Consider the following 24,078-nt stretch of genomic DNA (forward strand, 5'->3'; position numbering starts at 1 on the left):
AATTGTTGACAAAACCCTTTTGTTGTTTTTTTTTTTAAATGCTGGCTACTAAATGTGCAGCAAAACTGGCCAATGTGAAAAAAGTATTGTGGAAATCCAATTAAAACCCTCAGATTCACCAGCTAGGAATGTCAGCTATATCTTGAAAAGCTTTTTGGAGACAGTAACGTGTTTTGCTTCAAAGGCCCAATGAGTATTAGAGAAACCAACATATAATATCATATATACATATATTATAAAACATATATACGTATAAAACATTATATACATATAATATAAAAACTAAAACAACTACAGATTCTCTTTCAAAGGGATACATGTGTTGACAAAAATCGATGCAAATCCTGTGTATCTGAACTGATTTATATTCCTGCATAAATATGGTGATTCTTGGCCACTATAAACTACAGTACTGATTGTCTCTGCTGACACAATTCAGGGCAGGGCAAATAGATGGTGTCTGGAAATACAAATGTAGCGCTATTTTAATCACTCTTGGCGGCTACTGGGGTATGATGACGCCACCTGTGTAGTATTTAGGAGCAGAGTATATAATCTGTGTGATCAGGACAGGATTTATAGTAAGTGCCAGTGCCTCCACTCAATCAGGGCTTGTGATTAGCAAGTGAAATCCCAATTGAGAAAACATATCCATATAGACAGTAATCCACACAGCAGAGTGTTTAAATGTCCATGTATTGAAGAAATAACATTCAGTGAACCATACAGCATAAGATACTTTCCTCAGGAACATGAAATCATCAGCAGTGTCTCTGTGTGTCTCAGTGAGGGGATGTTACAGCACTTACAAGTCTGTTCTCCAGCAGGAACATGTCTGTCTCCTCATGTCTCTTTTCTTCACAGTCTTACCCATCATTCCTTGCTCTGCCCTTTTTGATGACCTCATCCTTCTTGCAGAGAGATAAAGAGCACACCGTTGCCATATTGAAAAAGGGCAAAACAAACACTGCATAACAGGAACACACACTTGAAAGATGGGCAAAGAAATTATCACATCACTACATTCTCCTCCTGCTGAAAATCCTTCCGACCCGGCAAGGATATACACATAAAATAACAACAAAAATTAACATCGTTGTCGCCTTCTGCAGACCACTTCTCCAGAAGCAATCTATTACAGAGCTAGCTGCAAAGAAAGTATGGTTAAAAACAAATAGGCATCATGCTAACCAGTCTAGAATGAGCTGCAATCATGTCCGTCAGAACATGAGGTTGTACATAGTTCTGCACAGCATAGCAGGGTCTTCCCAAAGTGTCATAAGTAAACACCGGTGGAGGACGTCGAACACGATCTCCTCTCCTCAACCCCTCAGGCATAAATCCAGAAAACTCTGGGACAGCATTAGTGGGAAAACTTGGTGCTCCAACTATGCCTGGAACTGTAGGCATAAAATTTTGGGCTGTTGGTTCAAAAGCCGGAGTAGCTGGGTTCAAACCTCCCCTCTGAGGAAGGCCCCCATCAATGCTAGGTGAAGGAACCTGTGCAGGAGACTCTGGTGGAGGTGTAAACCAGTCACTGTCATCACTCTGGTCTCCGCTGTTGCCACAAGGCACATCATTAGAATCTGTAGCAATGTCAGATTGTGGCTCCTCATCAACAGTTGCACTTTGTGGTACCGGAAGCAAATGATTCCTATGCCAGGCTTTGATCCGACCCTCAGGTCCTCGAATCCTGTATACTGGAATCCTAGGCAGTTTTTCCACAACTTCAAACAACTCATTTCTCCAGCGATCAGCTAACTTATGTTTGGCTGAGGGTCCCAAATTGCGGAGAAACACTTTATCACCAGGTTGTAAGTCTTTGTAACGAACTTTGGAATCAAAACGCCTTTTATTGGCAGCATTTAATTTCGCAGCATTTTCCTCAGCCATCTGATAGGCCTCTTTCAAACTCTGTTTAAGTCGTGCCACATACTGATAGTGATTTCTCTGTTCCACTCCATCAGTAGACACGCCCAACTGAATGTCAATAGGGAGACGGGCTTCTCTCCCAAACATAAGAAAATAAGGAGAAAAGCCAGTGGATTCATGTCTGGTGCAATTGTAGGCATGTACCATAGCTCCAACATGTCGGCTCCAGGTCTGCTTAGCACCATTAGGGAGAGTACCCAACATGTTCAACAAGGTACGATTGAAACGTTCAGGGAGAGCATCACCCTCTGGATGATAAGGGGTGGTGCGGCTCTTGTTGATGTTAAGCAATGTTAACAGCTCTTTAATTAGGCGACTTTCAAAGTCCCGCCCCTGGTCAGAGTGAAGTCGATTTGGCAATCCATAGTGAACAAAAAACTTCTCCCACAGCACTTTGGCTACAGTTACTGCTTTCTGATCTTTGGTGGGATAGGCTTGAGCATAGCGAGTATAGTGATCAGTCACAATCAAAATATTTCCCACACCACTGCTGTCATTGTCAATACACAAAAAGTCCATGCACACTAAATCCATGGGACCAGAACTTTTCAAGTGTTCCATAGGAGCAGCTCGAGTAGGCAGAGTTTTCCGTTGCAGACATCTCACACAACGGCGGCAATAGTCCACAACAGCTTCCCTCATTCGTGGCCAAAAGAATCGGTCTTGGATTAATCCATAGGTTTTTTCAACTCCTAGATGCCCATGTTGATCATGCAAACTTCTCATAACAGAGTTTCTATAGACTTGAGGCAGCACTAGCTGTCTCCTTCCAGGATGATCATGAAACAAATGTACCCTGTATAAAAGTCCATCAATTATTTTGAGCTTCTCCCATTCCTTAAAATAGTAGGTACTCTGCTCAGGTAGGTATTTTCTCATGTAGTTAGGATCTTTGCGGAAAACAGACTCTCTGACATGTCTGATTATTGGATCTCTTTTTTGTAGAAGGATCATGTCTTTCTTTTGCAGCTGGATGTTTTCTGGCACCCCTAAAGCAGTGGGGCAGCAATACATGTTTGGAATACACTCTTCACCAGCTCCCAGGGAATCAATAGCTCGTAGGTCAGAGAAAACAATATTGTCTCCTTGTACAGCAGCTGTAGCACAATAGGCAGCCACAATAGGCCCAGGTACTTCCTCCCAGTCACTTTCTTCCAAGTTCATGGGTAATCCAGGGCGCCTAGAAAGAGCATCAGCCCCAATATTCTTGGGACCAGGCTTGTACTTGAGAGTGAACTGATAATTAGACAAGGCAGCAAGCCACCTATGACCAGTGGCATCTAGCTTTGCTGTAGTCAAAACATAAGTCAGGGGGTTGTTGTCGGTTCTCACCTCAAACTGAGTTCCATACAAGTAATCATGCAGCTTTTCAACAATAGCCCACTTCAGGGCAAGAAATTCCAGTTTATGAACAGGATAATTCTTTTCTACTGGGCTTAGACTGCGACTTATATAAGCAACAGGCCTAAGTCCTCCTGGGTACTCTTGATGTAAGACTCCTCCCAATCCATCATAGCTGGCATCCACATGCAGAATGTATGGCTTTTGTGGGTCTGCATAAGCCAACACTGGTGCTTCTGTAAGACTTTTCTTAAGCTGTAGAAAAGCTTCCTCACAAGCAGAAGTCCATCTCTCACTGAAATGAGTTTTGCGGTTTGTGTCCATGCCAGGGGTTTCTTTGAGCAAGTCATTAAGAGGCCGAGCAGTCTTGGAATAGCCTCTAATGAATCGACGATAATAGCCACAAAATCCCAAGAAGGACCTCAGTTCTGTCAGATTTGTGGGACGGGGCCAGGTTACCACAGCCTCCACCTTAGCAGGATCAGTTGCTACCCCTTCTGCAGATACGATGTGACCCACAAAGTTTACTGAAGAACGAGCAAACTTACATTTGTCCAGTGAAAGTTTCAGACCTTCCTTCCTCAAACGATCTAGCACTTTAAACAGTCTTTGGTCATGCTCCTCCAGAGTGGAGCCAAAGACAATTATGTCATCAAGGTAGACGATACATTGAGTGGGACAAAGGTCTCCCAGGGTCCGATCCATTAGACGTTGAAAGGTTGCAGGTGCACCACTAATGCCCTGAGGCATGCGAACAAACTGGAAAAATCCCAGGGGGCAAATAAAAGCCGTCTTTTCTTGATCTTCCTCACTCATTGGTACCTGGTAATAACCAGATCTTAAGTCCATTACTGTGAACCATTTACTGCCTTGCAGGGCATCAAGAGCTTCCTCAATGCGAGGTAGCGTGTATTGATCTGGGACTGTTCGCCGATTTAGAGTCCTGTAGTCAACACATATTCGCACTCCACCATTTTTCTTTCTGACTACCACTATTGGGGATGCATACGGGCTTTTAGACTCAGCAATGATGTTTTCATCTTTCATTTTGTGCAAGCACTCTCGAACATCATCCAGATCTTTAAGAGGTATGCGCCTGGATCTTTCTCTAAATGGGGTGCTATCTGTTAGGCGAATACTGTGCTGAATACTCTTTGCACACCCAACATCCATGTCATCGGTAGAGAAAACATCATTGTATTCCATTAGCTGCTCTCCTAGTGCTTGTTGGTGCTCTGCAGGACTATCAGCATCATTCAAGTGAAAGTCTAATTTGGTTTCTTTCTCCTTGACTTTAGCAGTGTAGGAGCTAATGGTTTCCACTGGGTAACAATAGGCTACCTCTTTCCAGGCTGGTATTATAACTGGGTGTGTGGTAATGTTCCGAACAGTAACAACATCCATTCTTGGACATTTTACACGATAGTCTTTCCTTTCTGGTACTATCTCCCAGCCATTCTTTGCAGCCTCTTTTGTATCAGTCTCTAGCAAAAAGAAACTACCATTTGCACTTGGTGAGATTTCCACATAAACCCGCAACACTCTCACTCCCCCTGCTGGAAGCTCTATGGGACGCCATGGATTTCCCACACACCCTCCAGGAAGATCAGGAGCAAAAGTTTGGCAGATATTTTGAAGTTCTGGAGCAACAGGCAGTGAAGGTAGGGGAGTTCCCTGTTGAGGCTGAAGAAACCGTATGAAAGCAGCCTCAACAGCTTCAACATTGGAACCCACAATCATAGGAGCATACTCATTACCCCCAGGTGGAGGGCTCACATAAGCAATAACTTTAAGTGGGGGATCCTCCTCAGCTATCACGCCAGGAATGCGAAGCTCGACTTCTAGGCAACCATCCATAAAAACAGGATTTTCTCCCACACCATAAACAGGCAAAGTGTCCACAGGTTGCAAAGGGAGGTGGTTTAAGTGTTGCTGATAGAAGGGCCTGTATATGATTGTCAGCTGAGAACCAGTATCAAACAGAGCAGTAGTGGGTATATCATTAACAAACAAATTGAAAGTACATCTGCGGCCTACCCCAGGTAGCTTGGTAAACGTTTGTTTTCTTGATCTTCCATGTTTTCTTTGGTACATATGTCCAGCTTTACTGTGAATTTCAGAACTGTCAGTAAGCAGTGGACACTGACGAACTGTATGGCCTGCTTGTCCACAGCGGAAACATTTAATGTGGAAGAGAGGCTTATCACTGGAGGTTTTATCAGCAGATAGAGCTCTAGGCTGTGGGAGTCTACCCACTTCTTTGTTCTTAGCAACAGTCTCATTTGTGGGCTCCACCCCAGAATTCTGTTTAACTTTGCTCTTGGAAGGGGTACTAAAAATAATATAAGACTCCTGTCTCTTTACTTCAGTCATAATTTCAGTGAAAGTAAAGTTCCTCTCCCTCAAAACCACTCTTAGAACTGGTGATATTGGGTGATGCGGCAGTAGCCCCTTTATTATTTGAGCAGTCCTTAATCTGTCAACATCTGTAGGAGAGATGACCTTGTCAGTGAGCAACCTCCCCAGTAGTACTTCTAGTCTCCTCACAAACACAGAAACATCCTCTCCCTCTTTATGCTTTGTCTGTTTAAAATCAGCAAGCATCTGATCAGGGTCACGGTGCAGTCCATAAGCATCTGTCAAAATATCAATATATTCTTGAGCACTGGTACTCACATGAGTCTCCTTGTAAGCTCTGATGATAATGGATGCTGGTGGTCTTAAACTTTCCATGATGCGCTGTTTTTTCTTTTCCTCTGAGCAGGTCCATTCCTCTATCACTTGCTGTGCAAAATCTCTCCACACCTCAAAGCTTTCTTCTCCAACAGGGACAGGTAGCACTCCTGAAAAAGCCTTTAATTTGCGATAAGAATCAGCATGTAAATTCTGGGCAATGACTTCAGTGACTTTTAGCAACAGATGCTCAATATTTGTTTCCTGCTTAACAGCCGCAGCAGTCAGCTTTACAGTTTCTCCTGATGCAGCAGTTGTATTCAATGGTTCACACTTATCAGGCAGGGCTGGTAACTTCCGCCTTACTGGAGGTGAACTTACTGGAAATACTACAGCACAACCAATTTCTTCAGCCCCTTTCGGATATATACAAAAGGGCCCTTTAACTGGATTTAAATCCACCTCACTGAGACAGAGATAATGGGTATACAGTTCATAACTCTCATCTTCCTCTCTTTTATCCACAGGAGCGGCATACCGCAAGGTTTCATTTGCTTTTAGCGCCTCCTGCAGTTTGTGGATGCTCACACGGATAGGTACATATGAAATAGCAAATGTCCTTTTAGGTGGCAGTCCCTCTTCCAGGGCCCACTGCCTCACAGCTTCTGTAGATAACAATGACATGGTCGTTCCTTAATGTCCTGATCCAAGATTTGTATCTCAGCAGTGCCTCCAAATGTAGCGCTATTTTAATCACTCTTGGCGGCTACTGGGGTATGATGACGCCACCTGTGTAGTATTTAGGAGCAGAGTATATAATCTGTGTGATCAGGACAGGATTTATAGTAAGTGCCAGTGCCTCCACTCAATCAGGGCTTGTGATTAGCAAGTGAAATCCCAATTGAGAAAACATATCCATATAGACAGTAATCCACACAGCAGAGTGTTTAAATGTCCATGTATTGAAGAAATAACATTCAGTGAACCATACAGCATAAGATACTTTCCTCAGGAACATGAAATCATCAGCAGTGTCTCTGTGTGTCTCAGTGAGGGGATGTTACAGCACTTACAAGTCTGTTCTCCAGCAGGAACATGTCTGTCTCCTCATGTCTCTTTTCTTCACAGTCTTACCCATCATTCCTTGCTCTGCCCTTTTTGATGACCTCATCCTTCTTGCAGAGAGATAAAGAGCACACCGTTGCCATATTGAAAAAGGGCAAAACAAACACTGCATAACAGGAACACACACTTGAAAGATGGGCAAAGAAATTATCACATCACTACACAAACTATAAGTGCAATAGATACAAGGAACAGCAAGCACACCCTAAGGCTATGAAATTGAATCCTTTATCAAATATTGTCATAGGTGGTCTTAGAAGCATGCAAAAAAAAATACACCACTTACATGTTTCAGCTGCTTCTGAACCTTGCCTGAATCTGCCATGTACAGTAGTCCTTCAAAAAAAAGCATTCCAACTGGGAAACAAGCTCCATATCCAAACCACGTGGATGTATCTTTGCTTAATTGGTGACTCTTTGTTTCAAAGAGTCATGAACAATAACAAGTATGGATTGGGACCAATGCATTTAGAATCTGCTAGCTAGTATAGATGTTCATTAAGTTATATTTGCAGAAATCACCACTAGCAGAGCAACCACACTATTTAAACCCCCAGCCCTGCAAAAAGAAAAAAAAATACATTTGAAAGTGTAAATCCAACATCAATCACATTGTCCAGCCATGTAGATCCATCATCAATAATGATGGCCTGCTGTCCACAGAAGTTCCCTCACCCTCACAATGCCCCGCCACACTACTGCCACCAAATGACAGACTCCCTACCGCTACTGTAAAGTACACAACAGCGCCGGGGATCCTGGTTGGCATCATTGACTAAATATGGTTGATGTTGTCATGTAAGATCCCCGGCTGCTTTGATTACATTTTAACAGTGAGGATTCAATCAGATAAAATGGCTAGTAATGGCCAGTTTGGCACTGTGCCGAACCCTCAACAAGCTAAGTTTGGGTTAAACTTATTTTTGACCCAAACCTAAATGTCATGTCTAGAGCTGTGTAACAAAGCCAAGATGTATTTAGGTCAAAGATGTCTATAAACTACAGCTTTATGCTCTTTCTTTAGTAGAAATGAAAAGCGTTATGGAGGGCAGGATTTCAATTTTAGTCTTGCTGCTGTTACTATTAGAATGTTACCTACTCCTATTTTCTGCCATTTTATAAACATACCTCTTAATTTTTTTTCGCCTTTTTTATTTGTCTATCTATCTATCTATCTATCTATCTATCTATCTATCTATCTATCTATCTATCTATCTATCTATCTATCTATCTATCTATCTATCTATCTATCTATCTATCTATCTATCTATCTATCTATCTATCTATCTATCTATCTATCTATCTATCTATCTATCTATCTATCTATCTATCTATCTATCTATCTATCTCTTGTATGTTCAGGAAGAACTGAATTGCTTAACAATGTGCTTCTTTCAGATGTTCCTGAGGACAATGGTGGCTCAGAAATACTGAAATACCTTTTGGAGATTTCTGAAGGGACGTTTGAAGGTGTGTTTTACTGCAGGGACTCCAATTATACTTCTAGTAACATTTTTCAGGTACAGGTAAATTGCATTTATCAAGAATAGACAAAGGACAAAGAAAAAAGCTTTATACACTGTTGAGATATAGTCTGGTACCGTTCAAAGTATGTCATAGACTGTCAAAGATGTCTATAAACTACAGCTTTATGCTCTTTTTTTAGTCAAGAGGATATATTGCTAAGGCTTGACCACTGTTCTCTGACATCGGTGATATATTGAAATCTTGTGGGTTTTTTTTCATTCAATGCCACTAGAAAAGTGATAACTAATGTACTATAGTTGAAAGGGTTATGCTGAGCAACTAAACTGTTTAAAGTGGTTGTTTGCAAAACTCTGTCAGTAAAGCAAGATGGAGATATTTCTCAGAGGTCTGTTTTGCTGGAAATAGTAACCATAATTTAGTAGAAAGCTGTAGTAAACCATGTATACTGATGTTCCTTTGCTTGTCTAGAATACACATTTTTAGTCCAAAAAAAACCATGGCAGCATGGTAAGAAGTACCGGGTAAATGCCAGTATGTGGAAACTTTCTGTCATAGTACATTGATGGGTCTGAATCAAAGGTCAATGTAAGCTGGCATTTGAGGCCAAATTTTCATTACTGGCACCCATATGTAGGCACACAACTGTTGGCGCTCTAAAGCACTTATGCTAGAATCACGTCTTTTTTTTAGAAAAAAAATGGCTTGTTTTACTGATCCTAACCAGGTTAAGAATAGAGTGACAACATGTAAATGAGCTTTATTTCTACGAACCATGGAAAAAAATGTATAGCTAAGCTATACTGGGAAAATCCACCTTGGGGTATAGGCCTGCTGTGACTAATGGTAAATCCATCCCTGCATTTAATAGTATTACTTGCACCAAACTATATTGAAAGATTTTATTTCCAGAATGGTAAAAATAAATACAATTGGGTTGATTTACTAAAACTGGAAAGTGCAAAATCTGGTGCAGCTGCGCATGGTAGCCAATCAGCTTTGAACTTGTTCTATTAAGCTTTCACAAAAAAACTGGAAGCTGATTTGTTTCTATGCAGAGCTGCACCAGATTTTGTTTTCTCCAATTTTAGTAAATCAACCCTAATGTATAGTAACCCACACTAAATTCACCTTTGGGAACATGTTACATGTTTCTGCTCCTGCAGCCTCTCCCCGACCCCCTTCAAATTGTGACAGCGGGGATCTTCTCCCACACCTGCTTTCGCAATTTGAAAAGAACGTGGCTGTGCTGGGCTCCGCCCACACCGCCGCGTCATTCATTCACAGAGATTTGTGAATGAATAAACTACTAGTACCTACATCCTTTGTGGCTGGTGGCCTGTAGTTCTCAATGAACTACCAGGGTGCTGGTGAGCACTTTAGCAGTTAATTGATTGTGGGTGCAATGCTTTACAGGCTCCTAAAATATATATATATATATATATATATATATATATATATATATATATATATTAAATGCACATTTTTTTTACCTCCAAAAAGATATGCATCTATTTTTATTTTTTTTAAAGGTGAAGTTATCCTTTAATGATAAAGACGGAGACTCATGAAACCTGGTCTATACATTGTTGCTATGTGTGCAAATAATTGTATCCTAGGTTTGCCTCCATGCTGTCAACTATAAAAAAAATAAATGTATATTTGAAGGGTTCTTTTGGAAATGTTGGTGATTGTAAATTGAAATATCAAATGCTAAACATTATTTAAAATAACTGAATTAAAACTATATCTAATGCTTTAATGTAAAAATGTGCTGGCTTATCTAAGATCATTTAAGTTAAAGAGTTGCTTTATGGGCAATGTATATTCATTTTTACTCATTAATCTAAAAGCACCAGAAAGGACAGGGTGATATTAGGGAGCACTGCACAAACAGATGAGACACAGTATAGTCAGGATGGAATACTGAGTGATAGTCACTTCTACCAATTACACTGTTACTATTGCTAGTACACCGCTAATGAATTCCTAGAAAAAGGTCATTAGAAGTAAAAGTCTGTTCTCTATTGAGGTTTTACTTCAAGGAAAATAAAATTAAATGTAAACTGAAGGGAGCGAAAGAAGTGCTCCATCAGCTCCCTTATTAAATAGATATGTGGATGTCATTATCAAATATCCTTTTACTAAAATTAATACAAGGACTGTCAACTTGTGCCTTGCTGGGTCTTGATATGCCTAGTTAGGTACCATTTTGCTACAAAAACATGCTGGGCAGTTTTAAGATATAAGTGGAGTTAGGACAAATGCTATATCAATCACCCTTCTGCCATCTTACCTTTAAAGGACAAATGGCAAATCTTACACTCAGAGTAATAACCCTCTTTTTTACAAGAGTCAAAATGATCCTTTACTGTGCCCTGTCCCTCATTAGATCTTTTCAAAGAGCATTTCAAAGAAAAATAGAAATCCTTTGTCCACAGCCCCTCATTTTTTAAAGCAGAATTTAAATGTGCAAGACCCGATCCTTCCTAATGTGTCATCTTACCCACTGAATGTATGTCACTTATAAGTCTTACTAATAATTTATTTTGTATTTTTATATTTAAACTGCTATTAATAACAGCACATTTAACAATAAAGTGCAATTAAACTAGTGAGGTGACGGACAATTTTTGCCACAATGTGCAAGTATGCAGCATACTTTCATATTAGGGTGCATTGACCTTTGGGTGTGACGCAAGGTTCTGAGCTAGTCATCTCCATTTCGTCACTGCTGCTGCAATGTCCCTCTCCTTACTCTTCTGGGTACATGTTTTTTTCGATTTGCCTGTTGGGTAGACCCTGACGATGTCACTCCCACGCATGCACACTAGAGTTGCATTATCTTGTCATCTGGCTCCATTCAAGGCATCTTAAAGGTTGGGACTGTACACTGTAGCAGGTAAGTAAGTGTTTTGGCAGAAGAGAATTGTAAAGTGCCTACAACCCTAGAGGTTGGGAATTTTTTTTTTTTTCTTCTTTTAAAGAATGAGGAAAAAAATGTGTGCGTGACAAGACTCTGATACAAGCAGCCATACCATAACTCATAGAGAACAGGTATTACTTCCTGGGTATTGGCTCCAGTTGCATTTAAAGTGCATCTAAACATAAAAACCAAAATGTAAGACATTGCAGCTTGCCAGTCATATAGTAGCTACAATAACCTTCTTTTTCTTGTTTCTGCTTCCTTATTTTCACCTGGTGATTTTGCCAATAAGATGAACTGCCAATATCCTAACAATGCATGTATAGAGGAGCAGCATTTTCCCCCTAGGTTGCTTTCTTCTGTTTTGGACTACTGGCTCACATGCTGACACCATGTTTAGCCTTCCCTAACCCCCACAGGACCTGTGGTAGAGTGACCCTTCCCATTTGACTTAAATAGACAAGCGACTTCCAGTTTTACTGGTACCCAATTTGCATTACCAGTTCTGAAGTGGTCACCTTAGTTATGTATGCTGAGAGCAAATGCCATTGCAAAATATTCTTAACAAAAACACCACCCCCCCCCAAGATGTCTTTTTTTATTACCTATATCTAAAACAATGCCAGAACAGTGCAGTATAACACTGTAGTACAATTCAACTATTGAATTTTGAAAGAAATAATGGAATATAAACTAAAATCTTTTAGATACTGGTTATCCACCTGTCCTTCCATACTCTCTACAGCAAAGCTTCGTGTTTTGATGATGTCATTTATGCAGTGGTTACATTGCGATCATTGTTGCACTCTGTTCTATGTTCTTTTTAATGCCTGGTTATTGGAGTGATATTATGATAATGATATCATATTTTTACAGCATCGCAGTGGAAGGTGGCATATAGTGGATCTGAAACAGAATATACCTGCAAAGACTTGAAGCCAGGCACTTTATACAAGCTCCGTGTGTGCTCAATCAGCACAGGGGGACACAGTCAGGTAGGCTTATCTCTTTTAGCATAATTTACATTCTGGTTACGTGTATAATAGAAGGAAAGCTTTTATAGTCGTGAATATGGATTCATTTTTTTTTTTTTTTTTGCATTAAGTTATGTTTACCAAGAAAACCTACTATATATACATATACATATACACTGCTCTAATAAATTAAAGAAACACTTTGAAAAAACATCAGATCTCAAAGTTGAAAAATGTATTGCTGGATATCTATAATGCTATGGACTGTGTAATGTGTTAGTAACCGAAGGATGCCACATCGTTTCATGGAAATGAAAATGATCAACCTATAGAGGGCTGAATTCAAAGACACCCTGAAAATTAAAGTGAAAAAATGAAGCAGCAGGCTAGTCCATTTTGCTGAAATTTCATTGCAGCAACTCAAAATGGTACTCAGTAGGTTGTATGGCCCCCCACGTGCATCAATTCACTGAAACTCCTGGGATATTGATCTGGCCAGTTAAGTAGCAGAGGGGGATGTTAATGATTAACAACCCCCTCTGCTACTTAACTGACCAGATCAATATCCTAGGAGTTTCAATGAATTGATGCTCTACTCTTGTATGCATGTCTGACAATGTCAGGGCATGCTCCTAATGAGACGACTGATGGTGTCCTGGGGTGTTTCCTCCCAGATTTGGACCAGGGTATCACTGAGCTCCTAAACAGACTGGTGTAGGTGCAACCTGGCGGCATCAGGTGGACCAAAACATAATGTTGCAGAGGTGTTCTATTGGATTTAGGTCAGGGGGCCATTCAGTGGTATCAATTCCTTCATCCTCCAGGAACTGGCTGCATACTCTCGCCACATGAGGCTGGCCATTGTCGTGCACCAGGAGGAACCCAGGACCCACTGTACTAGGGTATGTCAATGGGTCCAAGGATTTTATCCCAATACCTAATTGCAGTCAGGGTGTGATTGTCTAGCCGGTAGAGGTCTGTGCATCCCTCCACTGATATGCCTCCCCAGACCATCACTGATCCACGACATAACCAGTCATGCTGAATGATTATACAGGCAGCATAACATTCTCCATGGCTTCTCCAGACCCTTTCACATCTGTTACATGTGCTCAGAGTGAACCTGCTCTTATCTGTGAGAAGCACAGGGCACCAGTGTCGGGCCTGCCAAATCTGCTGTACATTGGCAAATGCAAATCGAGCTCCACAAGGCCGGGCAATGAGCACAGGTCCCACTAGAGGACATTGGGCCCTCAGACTGAAAGCGGACATGGTTGTAGCTGACCAGACATACTAGTGCAAGGAGTTCCAGAGGGTGGGAGGAGGTAACAAGGGAGCTAGAGAGCAGAACATTTTGGAAGGAGCAGAGAGGGCGGTTTGGGGGATATCTCTAGATGAGGTTGGTGATGTAGTTGAAGCCAGTGAAGAGATTGTCAGAGAGGAGCAGCAGTCATGGATCAGTTAGTAAGGTGTATTAGTCTAGCAGCAACATTCATAATAGACTGAAGAAGGGCATGACCTGTGTAAAGGTAGGCCAATGAGGATGGAGTTGCAGTAGTCAAGACCAGAAATAACCCAGAAATGAATAAGTTGTTTTATGGTGTCATTAGTCAGAAATGGGAGAATTCTGTAAAGGCAGCAAGATTTAGCCAGTGATTGGATGTGGGAACTGAAGGAAGGGTCAGAGTCTAGGATTACACCCTGCACCCTGGCATGTATTGAGGGACCAATGGATGTGCTATTGATCTCAATGGTAAAGTCATGGGAAGGGGATGGGGGAGGAAGAAATATTACAGGCTCAGTTTTATAAAGATTGATTTTGACGAAGTGGCGTGAGTTTGAGGAAGTGGCGTGACATCCATACTGATATGTCGCTCAGTAAGTTTGTGATATGTGAGGAGATTGATGGGGTGAGTTGAGAGTTAGATCTGGGTTTCATAAGCAAAGAGGTGGTATTGAAAGTCATGGGAGGTTATGAACTGGCCCGGGGAAGAGCCATAGGGAGAGAATAGGAGAGGCCCAGGGACGGAGCCCCAACAGAAAGAGGAAGAGGAGCAGAGGATATGGTGTTGTATGGGACACTAAATAGGAGATCGGAAGGAGCAGTACCAGGAAAGAGTAGTCACGGAGGCCAAGGAAGTGGAGTTTGTTGAGGACTGGGTGGTCAGCTGTGTGGAAGACAGCAGAAAGGTCCAAGAGTATGAGTATGGAGGACTGGCCGTTGGTTTTAGCAGTTAGTAGGTCATTTGTGAGTTTTAGTAGGGAAGTTTCAGTGGAATGTTGTGGGCGGAAGCCGGACTGTAGAGGATCGAGAAGGTCGTTGTCAGGGGGTTAGGAGCTTATACGATTGTGGAAAAGGCGTTAAAGAAGCTTGGAGGCGAATGGGAGCAGGGAGATTGGTCTTGTGTTATTCAAACAGGTGGGGTCTAGTAGGATCTTTTAAGTATGGGGGTAACCAGTGCATGTGAGCGGGAAGAAAAAGATGCCGGAGGAGAGGGAGAGGTTGAAGATGGTTAGAAAGTTAGAGAATTTAGGATAGAGTAGGAAGGTGGTCACAGTAATTGTGAGGGGAGGTTCAGGGGACGGGTGGTGAGGTGGGCCGTGGAAAGGAGTCTGGCAACTTCCTCAGTGCTAACAGGATTGAAAGAGGAAAGTTTTGAGATCGGTGTTGGACCTGGTGTGTTCTCATCACAAATCGTTGATTAGCAGTCTCTTGGGCAGTAAGCAAGTTGGTGGGTGGAGGCATTTGGGGGTAAAGTAAGGAATTAAGGGTAGAAAATAGTTAATGAGGTTTGGATGAGAGTGGTGTAGTAGGTTTGTTCAGCAGTGTGGAGACAGGAGTTGTATTTGAGAAGGGAAGATTTGTAGAAGGTGAAGTCTTGCAGGGTTTTAGTTGTATGCCATGTTTGCTCAAGAGCACAGCTGTGTCTTCTGAGACTTCTGGTGTTGTCTGTTTGCCAAGGTTGTAGCAGGCGAGGCCTGTTTCTCCGTGTAGAGAGAGACGATCAATTGTGTGCAGGGAGGATGACAGTATGTTGTTGTAGACAAAAGTGGCCAGGTCTGGGCAGGACAGGGGTGCGATTTTATCATAATGGCAGTCAGTAGCAGAAAGAAGAAGGGAAGGGTTGAGTACTAGATGGACAGAAATACAAATCCCCTAGCAGGTAAAACTGCTTTAGCATATGTATATCATTCATGTATTTAGCTGTATGCTTGGAGTTCAGCTTTAAAGTAAACATTTCTCAAAAACGAACTGTTTAGCTGCAGTTAATCAGTGTTTAACTTATAATAACTGTAACTATGATCATTTCTTTGCTCTCTATTCGATCACTGTATTATACATCCACGAAAGGCCAAAGCATGCTGTATGTAATCACTGTTGCGATAGTCAAATCTAAAGTAATTCCTGTCTACTCCTTCAGACTACCCATGCTGCCCTATGCTTTTGGTTGTCAAAAAGTTGATCAAGACTTCACATTACCAGGAACCATGTACATGATTTGACTAGCCAGGCAACCATTCCCTCACTGTTCTAAAAAATGATACCAATACCTTACCCCATTATGGTGAAGTAATATGGCAACACCCAGTAAAAGATAAAAGGGTAACAGTACAGTATGCGTTTTTCCTGGAAAATTTAGTGATTGGTTTGTCTAAATGATGTCTGTATCTGAACAATGTTTTTTTTATAGTGTTCTGAAAGTCAGCCTATTCGCACATTATGTGTAGCACCAGGTCCTTGTCCAGCACCAAGAGTGGTAGGCAAACCAAAGCACAAAGAAGTACATTTACAATGGGGTAAGTACCTGCAGGACTTCTATTGTAGGTTTATCATTTTCTGTGTTTGCATTTATGGAGGGGGCAGTGTTTCCATTACCTGTTTTGCCTGTCGTGCAGGGTTTGCTAGCTCCAGCAAATTTGGTTTCCCTTAGAAAGGTGTGCGCTATGCTGAAGGTGGGTATCTGGTTCTGGCCTTTTTAGGGAGTAATACTGTGACCAGACTTTGGTATTAATAGGAGTGCAAAAGTTGGTAAACACTGAGCTTACCCAGGATAGGCCAGGCAGTGGAAACATTGCTTTGATTATAACAGAAGTTCCTGCATTATTTTGGTTTTCTGATGTAGATGTTTGTGGGGGAAGTTTTCTAAAATTTTCTCTATATTGATTATACGGTATAATCAATCATTTAAAAAGTACCAGCCAGGGAATTTGTAAAAATTCAATTCTCTTTGAAATTCATGTTGCGACAAAAAATGTCAGGTCAGTGTTAGGCTGATCTATCTCTTTCCTAAGCTCAGGAAAGGTAAAATACATTTTGTCTAGCGTCTAAAGAATTGTAAATCTGTTAGTTATCAATGTATTTGCTTTTCCTTTCATGTAACCCGGCAGCATATAAATTTGCTTAGAGTTCACTCAGTAAACACAGCTTGATACTCAGCCTAAATATTCTGTTACAACATGAAGAGGATACAAGTATATAACCAAAAAAAGAGAAGTAAGGCTCCACTGTAATACCAGGTCAAGAATGGAGATTATCAGAGATGTCCAGTGGTGACTGGTTCCCTTTAGGCCTCCAGCAGGTTTGCTTTACTTCTCAGTATAATAACTGTACAGGAAATAATTAACCACTTAAGCCCCGGAAGATTTTACCCCCTTCCTGACCAGGGGGTATTTTGCGATTCGGCACTGCGTGACTTTAACGAACAATTGCACGGTCGTGCGACGCTGTACCTAAACGAATTTGACGTCCTTTTTTTTCCACAAACAGAGCTTTCTTTTGGTGGTATTTGATCACCTGTGCGATTTTTTGATCATGCGCTATAAACAAAAAAAGAGCATCAATTTTGCAAAAATAACAATATTTTCAAATTTTTTTATATGAAATTCCCCCCAAAAAAATCTAAAAATCAAATTTTTTTAACATTTTAGGCCAATTTGTTTTATGCTACCTAGGTTTGGTAAAAAAAATTGTGAAAATCGTATTTTGATTGGTTTGCGCAAAAGTTATTGCATTTACTATCTAAGGGAAAGATTTTTTTGTCATTTTTGTTGTTTTTTTTTTAACGAGTAATGGTGGCGATCTGCAATTTTTTTTCCAGGACTTCGACATTGCGGCGGACAGATCGGACCCTTGACTGACATTTTTGACACTTTTGGGGTTACCAGTGACATTACTGCAGTAATCAGTGCTATACGTATGCACTGTTACTGTAAAAATGACACTGGCAGTGAAGGAGTTAACTTTATTGGAGAGGGAGGGGTTAAGTGTGTCCCTAGGGGCGTGTTTCTAACTGTGATTGGCTGTGGCTACTAGTGTAAGAACAGAGATCAACGGTCCTACATAGTAGAACCGTGTGATCTCCATTCTTACACAGGGAAGAATGACAGGCGGCTTTGTTTACATTAGCCGCCTGCCTTTCTTCTGGTGTAACGGAAGATCGCGAGTGCCCGGCGGACATCGGGTCTGCCGGGCACACGTGCGGGGGGCTCCGTGACCGCGCGGGAGTGGGAGCGCGCCTCCGGTGGTGCTCGCTCGCTCCCTAGAGCCTCACAGGCTAGTGACGTAGACCTACGTCGCTTTGCCTGTGAGGGGCTGACCGCCGCAGTAAATAGTCGTGCGGCGGTCGGCAAGCGGTTAAAAGAAAATTAATTCCCCAACAAAAAGTTTGTGTCCAGACTAGTTCTGCTAACCTTTTCATATTGGAATCTTAGGGCCCTTTAATGTGTACTGTATATGTGCATTCTCCGGAGAAACAATTGGTATTCTCCTTGAGTATTAGCTTAATATTACTCATGAGCATTGTGGACATGTACACTACATTTTTTTAAAAATTAGGTTGCCTGCCTTCACACGCACATGAACTTTGATGGCAACCCAGTCTTAGTCTGTAGGGTTCAATATTGAGTTGGCACACTCTTCACAGCTATACTAGCTTCAACTCTTCTGAGAAGGCTGTCCACAAGGTTTAAGAGCGTGTCTATGGAAATGTTTGATCATTCTTCCAGAAGCGCATTTCTGAGGTCAGGCACTGATGTAGATGAGAAGGCCTGGCTCGCAGTCTCCACTCTAATTCATCCCAAAGATGTTCTGTGGGGTGAGGACAGGACTTTGTGCAGGCCAGCCAAGTTCCTCCAGCCTAAACTTGCTCATTCATGTCTTTATGGATCTTACTTTGTGCACTGGTGCGCAGTCATGTTGGAACAGAAAGGGGCCATCCCCACACTGTTTCCACAAAGTTGAAACATGAAATTGTCAAAAATATCTTGGTATGCTGATGCCTTAAGAGTTCCCTTCACTGGAACTAAGGGGCCAAGCTCAACCCCTAAAAAAACAACCTCACACCAAACCCCCCCTCCACCAAATGATTTGGACCAGTGCACAAAAGCAAGGTCCATAAAGACATGGATGAGCGAGTTTGGGGTGGAGGAACTTGACTGGCCTGCACAGAGTCCTGACCTCAACTCCATAGATCACCTTTGGAATGACTTAGAGCGGAGACTGTGAGCCAGGCCTTCTTCTCCAACATCAGTGCCTGACCTCACAAATGAACTTCTGGAAGAATGGTCAAAACATTCCCATAAATATGCCATTAAAGTTTATGTGCGCGTAAAGGCAGTCGTCCCAATACTTTTGACAATATCGTGTAGGAAAAGGCTGTAGACCCTTACAATGCTTTTACTAAATATACAGTTGTTGGTGTACTAGTTCTTCAATTAATAGTCTGTCATCATCCTGAAACCTAAACAACAGGCAATGGCTCAATGTTGCAATGAGGCTCATCTCCCAGTAGACATTATTAAAATGATTGAAACATGTTTAAAAATAATACATTTTTCAATTATACCTTCTGATTTATCCACTAACTTTTCCCCTCAGATTCCCCTGTGATGGGGTCAGAATGCCAGGTATCAGAGTACAGCTTAGAGCTCGATATACCTGGAGGACATACCACTGAGGTCTACCATGGAAGTGATTTGGAATGTACAGTAAGCGATCTGCTTCCTGGAAGCACTTATCATTTCAGAGTACGAGCCCTGAATGATGGAGGAGTAAGTGATTCTGTTTTCTGATTTATGCAAATTCACACGCCACGCATAATGTCTTGTATATTTTCTCAGTGCCGTCGTTATACACAATTGTTTATTTGAATGGTTAATGATGCTTTCACCCTGCATTTTCAAACATGGATTTTTTAGTTTATTTAAAAAATCTGTTATATCTGTATAATTTGCGTAAATTAAAGCAGAACTCCAGACAGATATAAAATACACAAATTATTGCAGCTCTGTGTTCAATAATATATTATTAAAGGTACTTGTTTTAAATGCATTTACATTTGACTTGGTATCAACCTCATGCAGTCCCTGAACAGTATCACTCATACTGGAGGGGGGAGAGGCTCAAGGACTGAGATGCAGAAATAGGAAGAGATAGCCCAGGGCTGTCGCACACCTCCCCTGGCCCGAGTGATTAGCAGGAAAAAACAACCTCGACCTCAGCTCGATTTATGCAGGCTATGCCCCCAACATGTTTCACCCTGCCCCCAGAGCTTAATCATGGAGATGAGGGTCTGCTGATGACAGGGAAATACTGTAAATACCATCATCAGCAACCTGAATATTGATGTAGGTAAACCATTCAAAAAATGTAAAGTGAAAACATCTAATTGCCTATTTTTGAACCCCCTGTCTCACACAATATTTATCTTAAATGTTTGTGCATTGATTATTAATGTTGGGTATGAGAGATATTGCATGGGGGGTCTTTGTCTTTTTTCCTTCTGTGAACCTTGGATCTTTTTTTGCAATTTTTGATTCAGTTTTACGATTGGGATTTACCATACAAGTTTATTATTATGGTACAGTCTCCATCTTTGCTACCTACATTTTTCTCCATAGACGGTTCGAATCACGGCCAGTTCAGCAAGGACCGGCCAAGACTCAAATCATGTATGTGCAACCCGATGATACCCAAGTTGGTCAATCAATCAACTTTGGTAAAACCAGCTTGTCAGGATTTTCATGCGATTATTGCTAGCAAATATAGTCGCAAGTAATAATCACTTTGTGTTCTCCCAGCCAGGATGGCTCCCCACGCCCCTAGGAGAACACAATAGCCCTGCGGTATTGAATCCCCCTTTAACACTGACTGCGTTGATGGGGGAATGGAGCGACTTTCTTTACTGCAACCCGTGGTCTATGGCTGGCTTTTTTTTAGCTTTTTTCATAATTCATATTTTTATAGTGAACACTAATAACTAAATATAATATATATATATATATATATATATATATATATATATTTTTTTTTTTTTACCAGGGGATTACATTTTTTAGGATCGCTTGTGCCAGTTTATAATTTTTCTTCTCTTTTTTTTATTTTTTGCATTTAGTATGCAATACTTTTATTTTTGTGTTTTCGCCTATTGTCTATAGTCCTTATTTACGCTTTGCACCTGTGTAGGCATGCCTCCAAATTGTCTGTCAATTCTCATTATTGCTATATCACCCGTGAAGTTCCTGACTGTGGTTGCTTTACAGGGGCTTGGACTGCAACACTCACCTGTCTCTTTAAATTTTTTGAGTGGTTTACCTACATCAATATGTAGGCAGATGATAGTATTTATTCCCCTGCCACCAACAGACTCTCATCTCCATGATTAAGCCATGGGGTTGGTGTGAAATATGTTGGGGTTAGGGCCTGGATGAATCGAGCTGAGGAAGCTTTTTACCTGCTAACCACTCGGACAGGTGAGGCGTGAGGTCAGGCTATCTCTTGCTATTACTGCAGTATGCTTTGGTTCTGCCCTTGATAGCCTGAGTGAAAACCCTTAGGCATTTATTGCTGGTCTTACAGACTGACATTGTTCACACCCCAGACGCCATGTTGGAACTACTTCCATTCCATGATCCACTAGAAGTGACCTGATTTAAAAGACAAGGAGGATGTCAGTCTGCCATTGATTATTACGACCATCTACGTCCCAGTTCTATGCTCAGTTGACTCTTGACTCGATGCCACTGGCAATTGAGTACATTATATCCGGTAAGAGTACTTACTCCCCCTCACGGGTAGTGGATGTACACGTCTTGGCATCCTGGTGATCCCTTCTTTGGATTAAGACACCTTTGGTTGAAGAGGACTCTATCTTTAAACTGTTTGGTCTTTTGTTATACAGACAGCTTTCCATTCACATTCCCATTGGACTGTTATTGTATGCACTTTACCTAAAAGTTTTTCAAACATATTTATGATACCTTTCTTTTCACATCTATGAATTAATGTCATTCCACATTCACATATATCGTGCATTTATGTTATTGCACTCTGCGCTTTATTGTATTCATTTTCTTTGACACTTTTTTTTTCTTAAGCAAATTTATACTTATATGTGTTGTTTTGATCATGTTTATGGCACATTGCACTTTATTTTATGGTATCATATCTTGCAATTTTAATTTGTTTAACTTATATACTTGGTTACACAGATATTACCTGTCCCGAACCATCAGGCACACTTTTTCACTGAGCGCTGCACCTTTTCTCTTTCTCTTTGCTATAAAATATTGTTTTATTGTGGTGTTAGCAGCTGTTTCTCTAAACTAGTGGCGTGATAATTCCCTTCCAGTTTTAGATTTTCTTTATTTTTGACACTTTGTTGGTAAATGAGTAGGGCCTGCCTGAAGACCCCCACAACCACTGGGAAAGAGGCCCAGCCCAATACACCCCTCAAAATCCAAGGGTCTGATATAGATTTAGAGAGACTGCATGCCATTTTTAAATTATTGTGGCATGGGGGATCCCCTTAAAATCCATACCAGACCTGAAGGGTTCAAAACTGATGACTTGTAATTCAGATGCATTCCCATAGACGCCTGGAATTCGCATCTGAACCCTTAGAATGCACAGGACTCTTTTCAAATTCACACTAAAATCGCCCTGCTGCTGCACCACATATATGTGAAACCGCTCCAAAGAAAGCCAGTTTGGTTCACATGTCATGTGAATCAGATGCGGTTCAAAACATAACCGATTTGCTTGCAGTATTATGTGAACGGAGCCTTAAGCATAGTAACCACTCAGAATTCAATATTACAGTATTGCTAGTAACTTTTCATTGAATAAATTTGCAGCATTCTCTTTACAAATGAGTTGCGCAGTGCTTTATTTTGTAATGTAAAAAGCCTGTGCCAATCGTTTTTGATAACAAAAGCGACAGTGTGATAAAGTTATGGTGCGCCATAAACAGAATGTACTAGAAAAAGAAGAATTTGCTTTCAAACTTTTTTTTGTGTTTTCAGCATATTATAAACCCTGACTTAATGAGTTGTTAACCACAGCTTTTAGCAAGCCTTTAATTAGTGATAGGAACTAACATATATTTTTTAAATTTCAGTATGGGCCATATTCAAACGCTACAGAAGTCATGACTGCAGCAGGACCACCCGCACAGTGCAGGCCTCCAGTTCTGACATTCCTCTCTGACACATGTGTACATATAAGCTGGGAGGTAAGATGAGCGCCTGCTTTAATAAAAAATTCTGGTGTCCTCAGAAATCCAGCCTCTTTTTGAAGCCCTTTTTTTTCACAATGCTTTGACTGATGAGACAGAATTTGAATGATTGCTCTGATTGAATGTGTGCTCGCTCAGAATATTTTTTGGCTGCTTAAAACAGCAGAAATATATAAAATCTTCCTTTAATTTAGCACAGTTTGACAATGAAACCATATTTGGTAATGGTTCTTTAGTTTGTAAATCTAAATACAATACTTTATCTTTTGTTTTTACCTTAAGCTGTACTCAAGGCAGATATAAAAATACACACATTAAAACAGTTTTGAATTCCTTAGATTTATTTTTAAATGCAAACAGTGTAAATACCTGAATTTAAAGTGGTATCAGCCGCTTTCAGTCATATTATAGCAGAGCTCAGACTAGCAGATGGAGAATCAGCACAAGAAGCCAATCAGTGCAAGGAGCAAGGTGACTGGAGGAGAGAGCAGAATAAGGCCGAGATAAGATTACCAGTCTACTGAATTTCCTTTCACTCTTCAGTTCAGGCTGGGGACAGGGAGGAAAAATTAGATCTCCTCCCCTGGTGCTCTGTGTAAACCTCAGGACTAGGACAGAAACACAAATCCATTGGCAGGTAAAACAACTCCTATATATGTATTTTAATTTTGTATTTATTTTTTTGCCTGGCATTTAGCTTCCACACAGTTTAGCTTAGCAATAAACATAACTGCCTAAAGCATATGTCAATAAAAAAAAAAAAAAAATATGCAATATATGTCTACAATACATTCACATTTCCCCCTGTTGTTTCCCTTTAAAGACACTGCAAGTACAGAAAAATAAATGTGGATCTACCAGAAATGTACTCTGCTCTTGAGCCCTACTGTGACTGACAACACACAACATTGTGGACTTAGTGGTCTCAGCCCTGCCAGGTGTCTTTTGCTAAACTACTCAACCACTCCCACTTTCAGATCTCTAGCACATAAAACATAATCATTCTGTAGTTCAAGATAAGAACTAGATGGGGTCTTTGAGATAATACAAGAAATGTGCCAAGAACATATCAACAGGTAATATCTGTCCTTATAAAACAGATTTAGTG

The 24,078-nt window shown here is 41.0% G+C and overlaps 1 protein-coding gene across 1 annotated transcript in view; it reads left to right on the forward strand.

Annotated features, from left to right (window-relative positions):
- Positions 1-24,078, forward strand: part of FNDC3B (fibronectin type III domain containing 3B) — a 512,453-nt gene that overhangs the window by 386,317 nt on the left and 102,058 nt on the right. The window contains exons 16-20 of the mRNA XM_082249863.1: positions 8,470-8,541; positions 12,359-12,477; positions 16,149-16,254; positions 19,334-19,506; positions 22,854-22,967. Of these exons, the coding sequence (XP_082105989.1) occupies positions 8,470-8,541; positions 12,359-12,477; positions 16,149-16,254; positions 19,334-19,506; positions 22,854-22,967 (584 nt within the window). The remainder of the gene's footprint in view (positions 1-8,469; positions 8,542-12,358; positions 12,478-16,148; positions 16,255-19,333; positions 19,507-22,853; positions 22,968-24,078) is intronic.

Source organism: Pelophylax lessonae (genome assembly GCF_965119305.1).
Source record: "Pelophylax lessonae genome assembly, chromosome: 3".
NCBI lineage: Eukaryota > Metazoa > Chordata > Amphibia > Anura > Ranidae > Pelophylax > Pelophylax lessonae.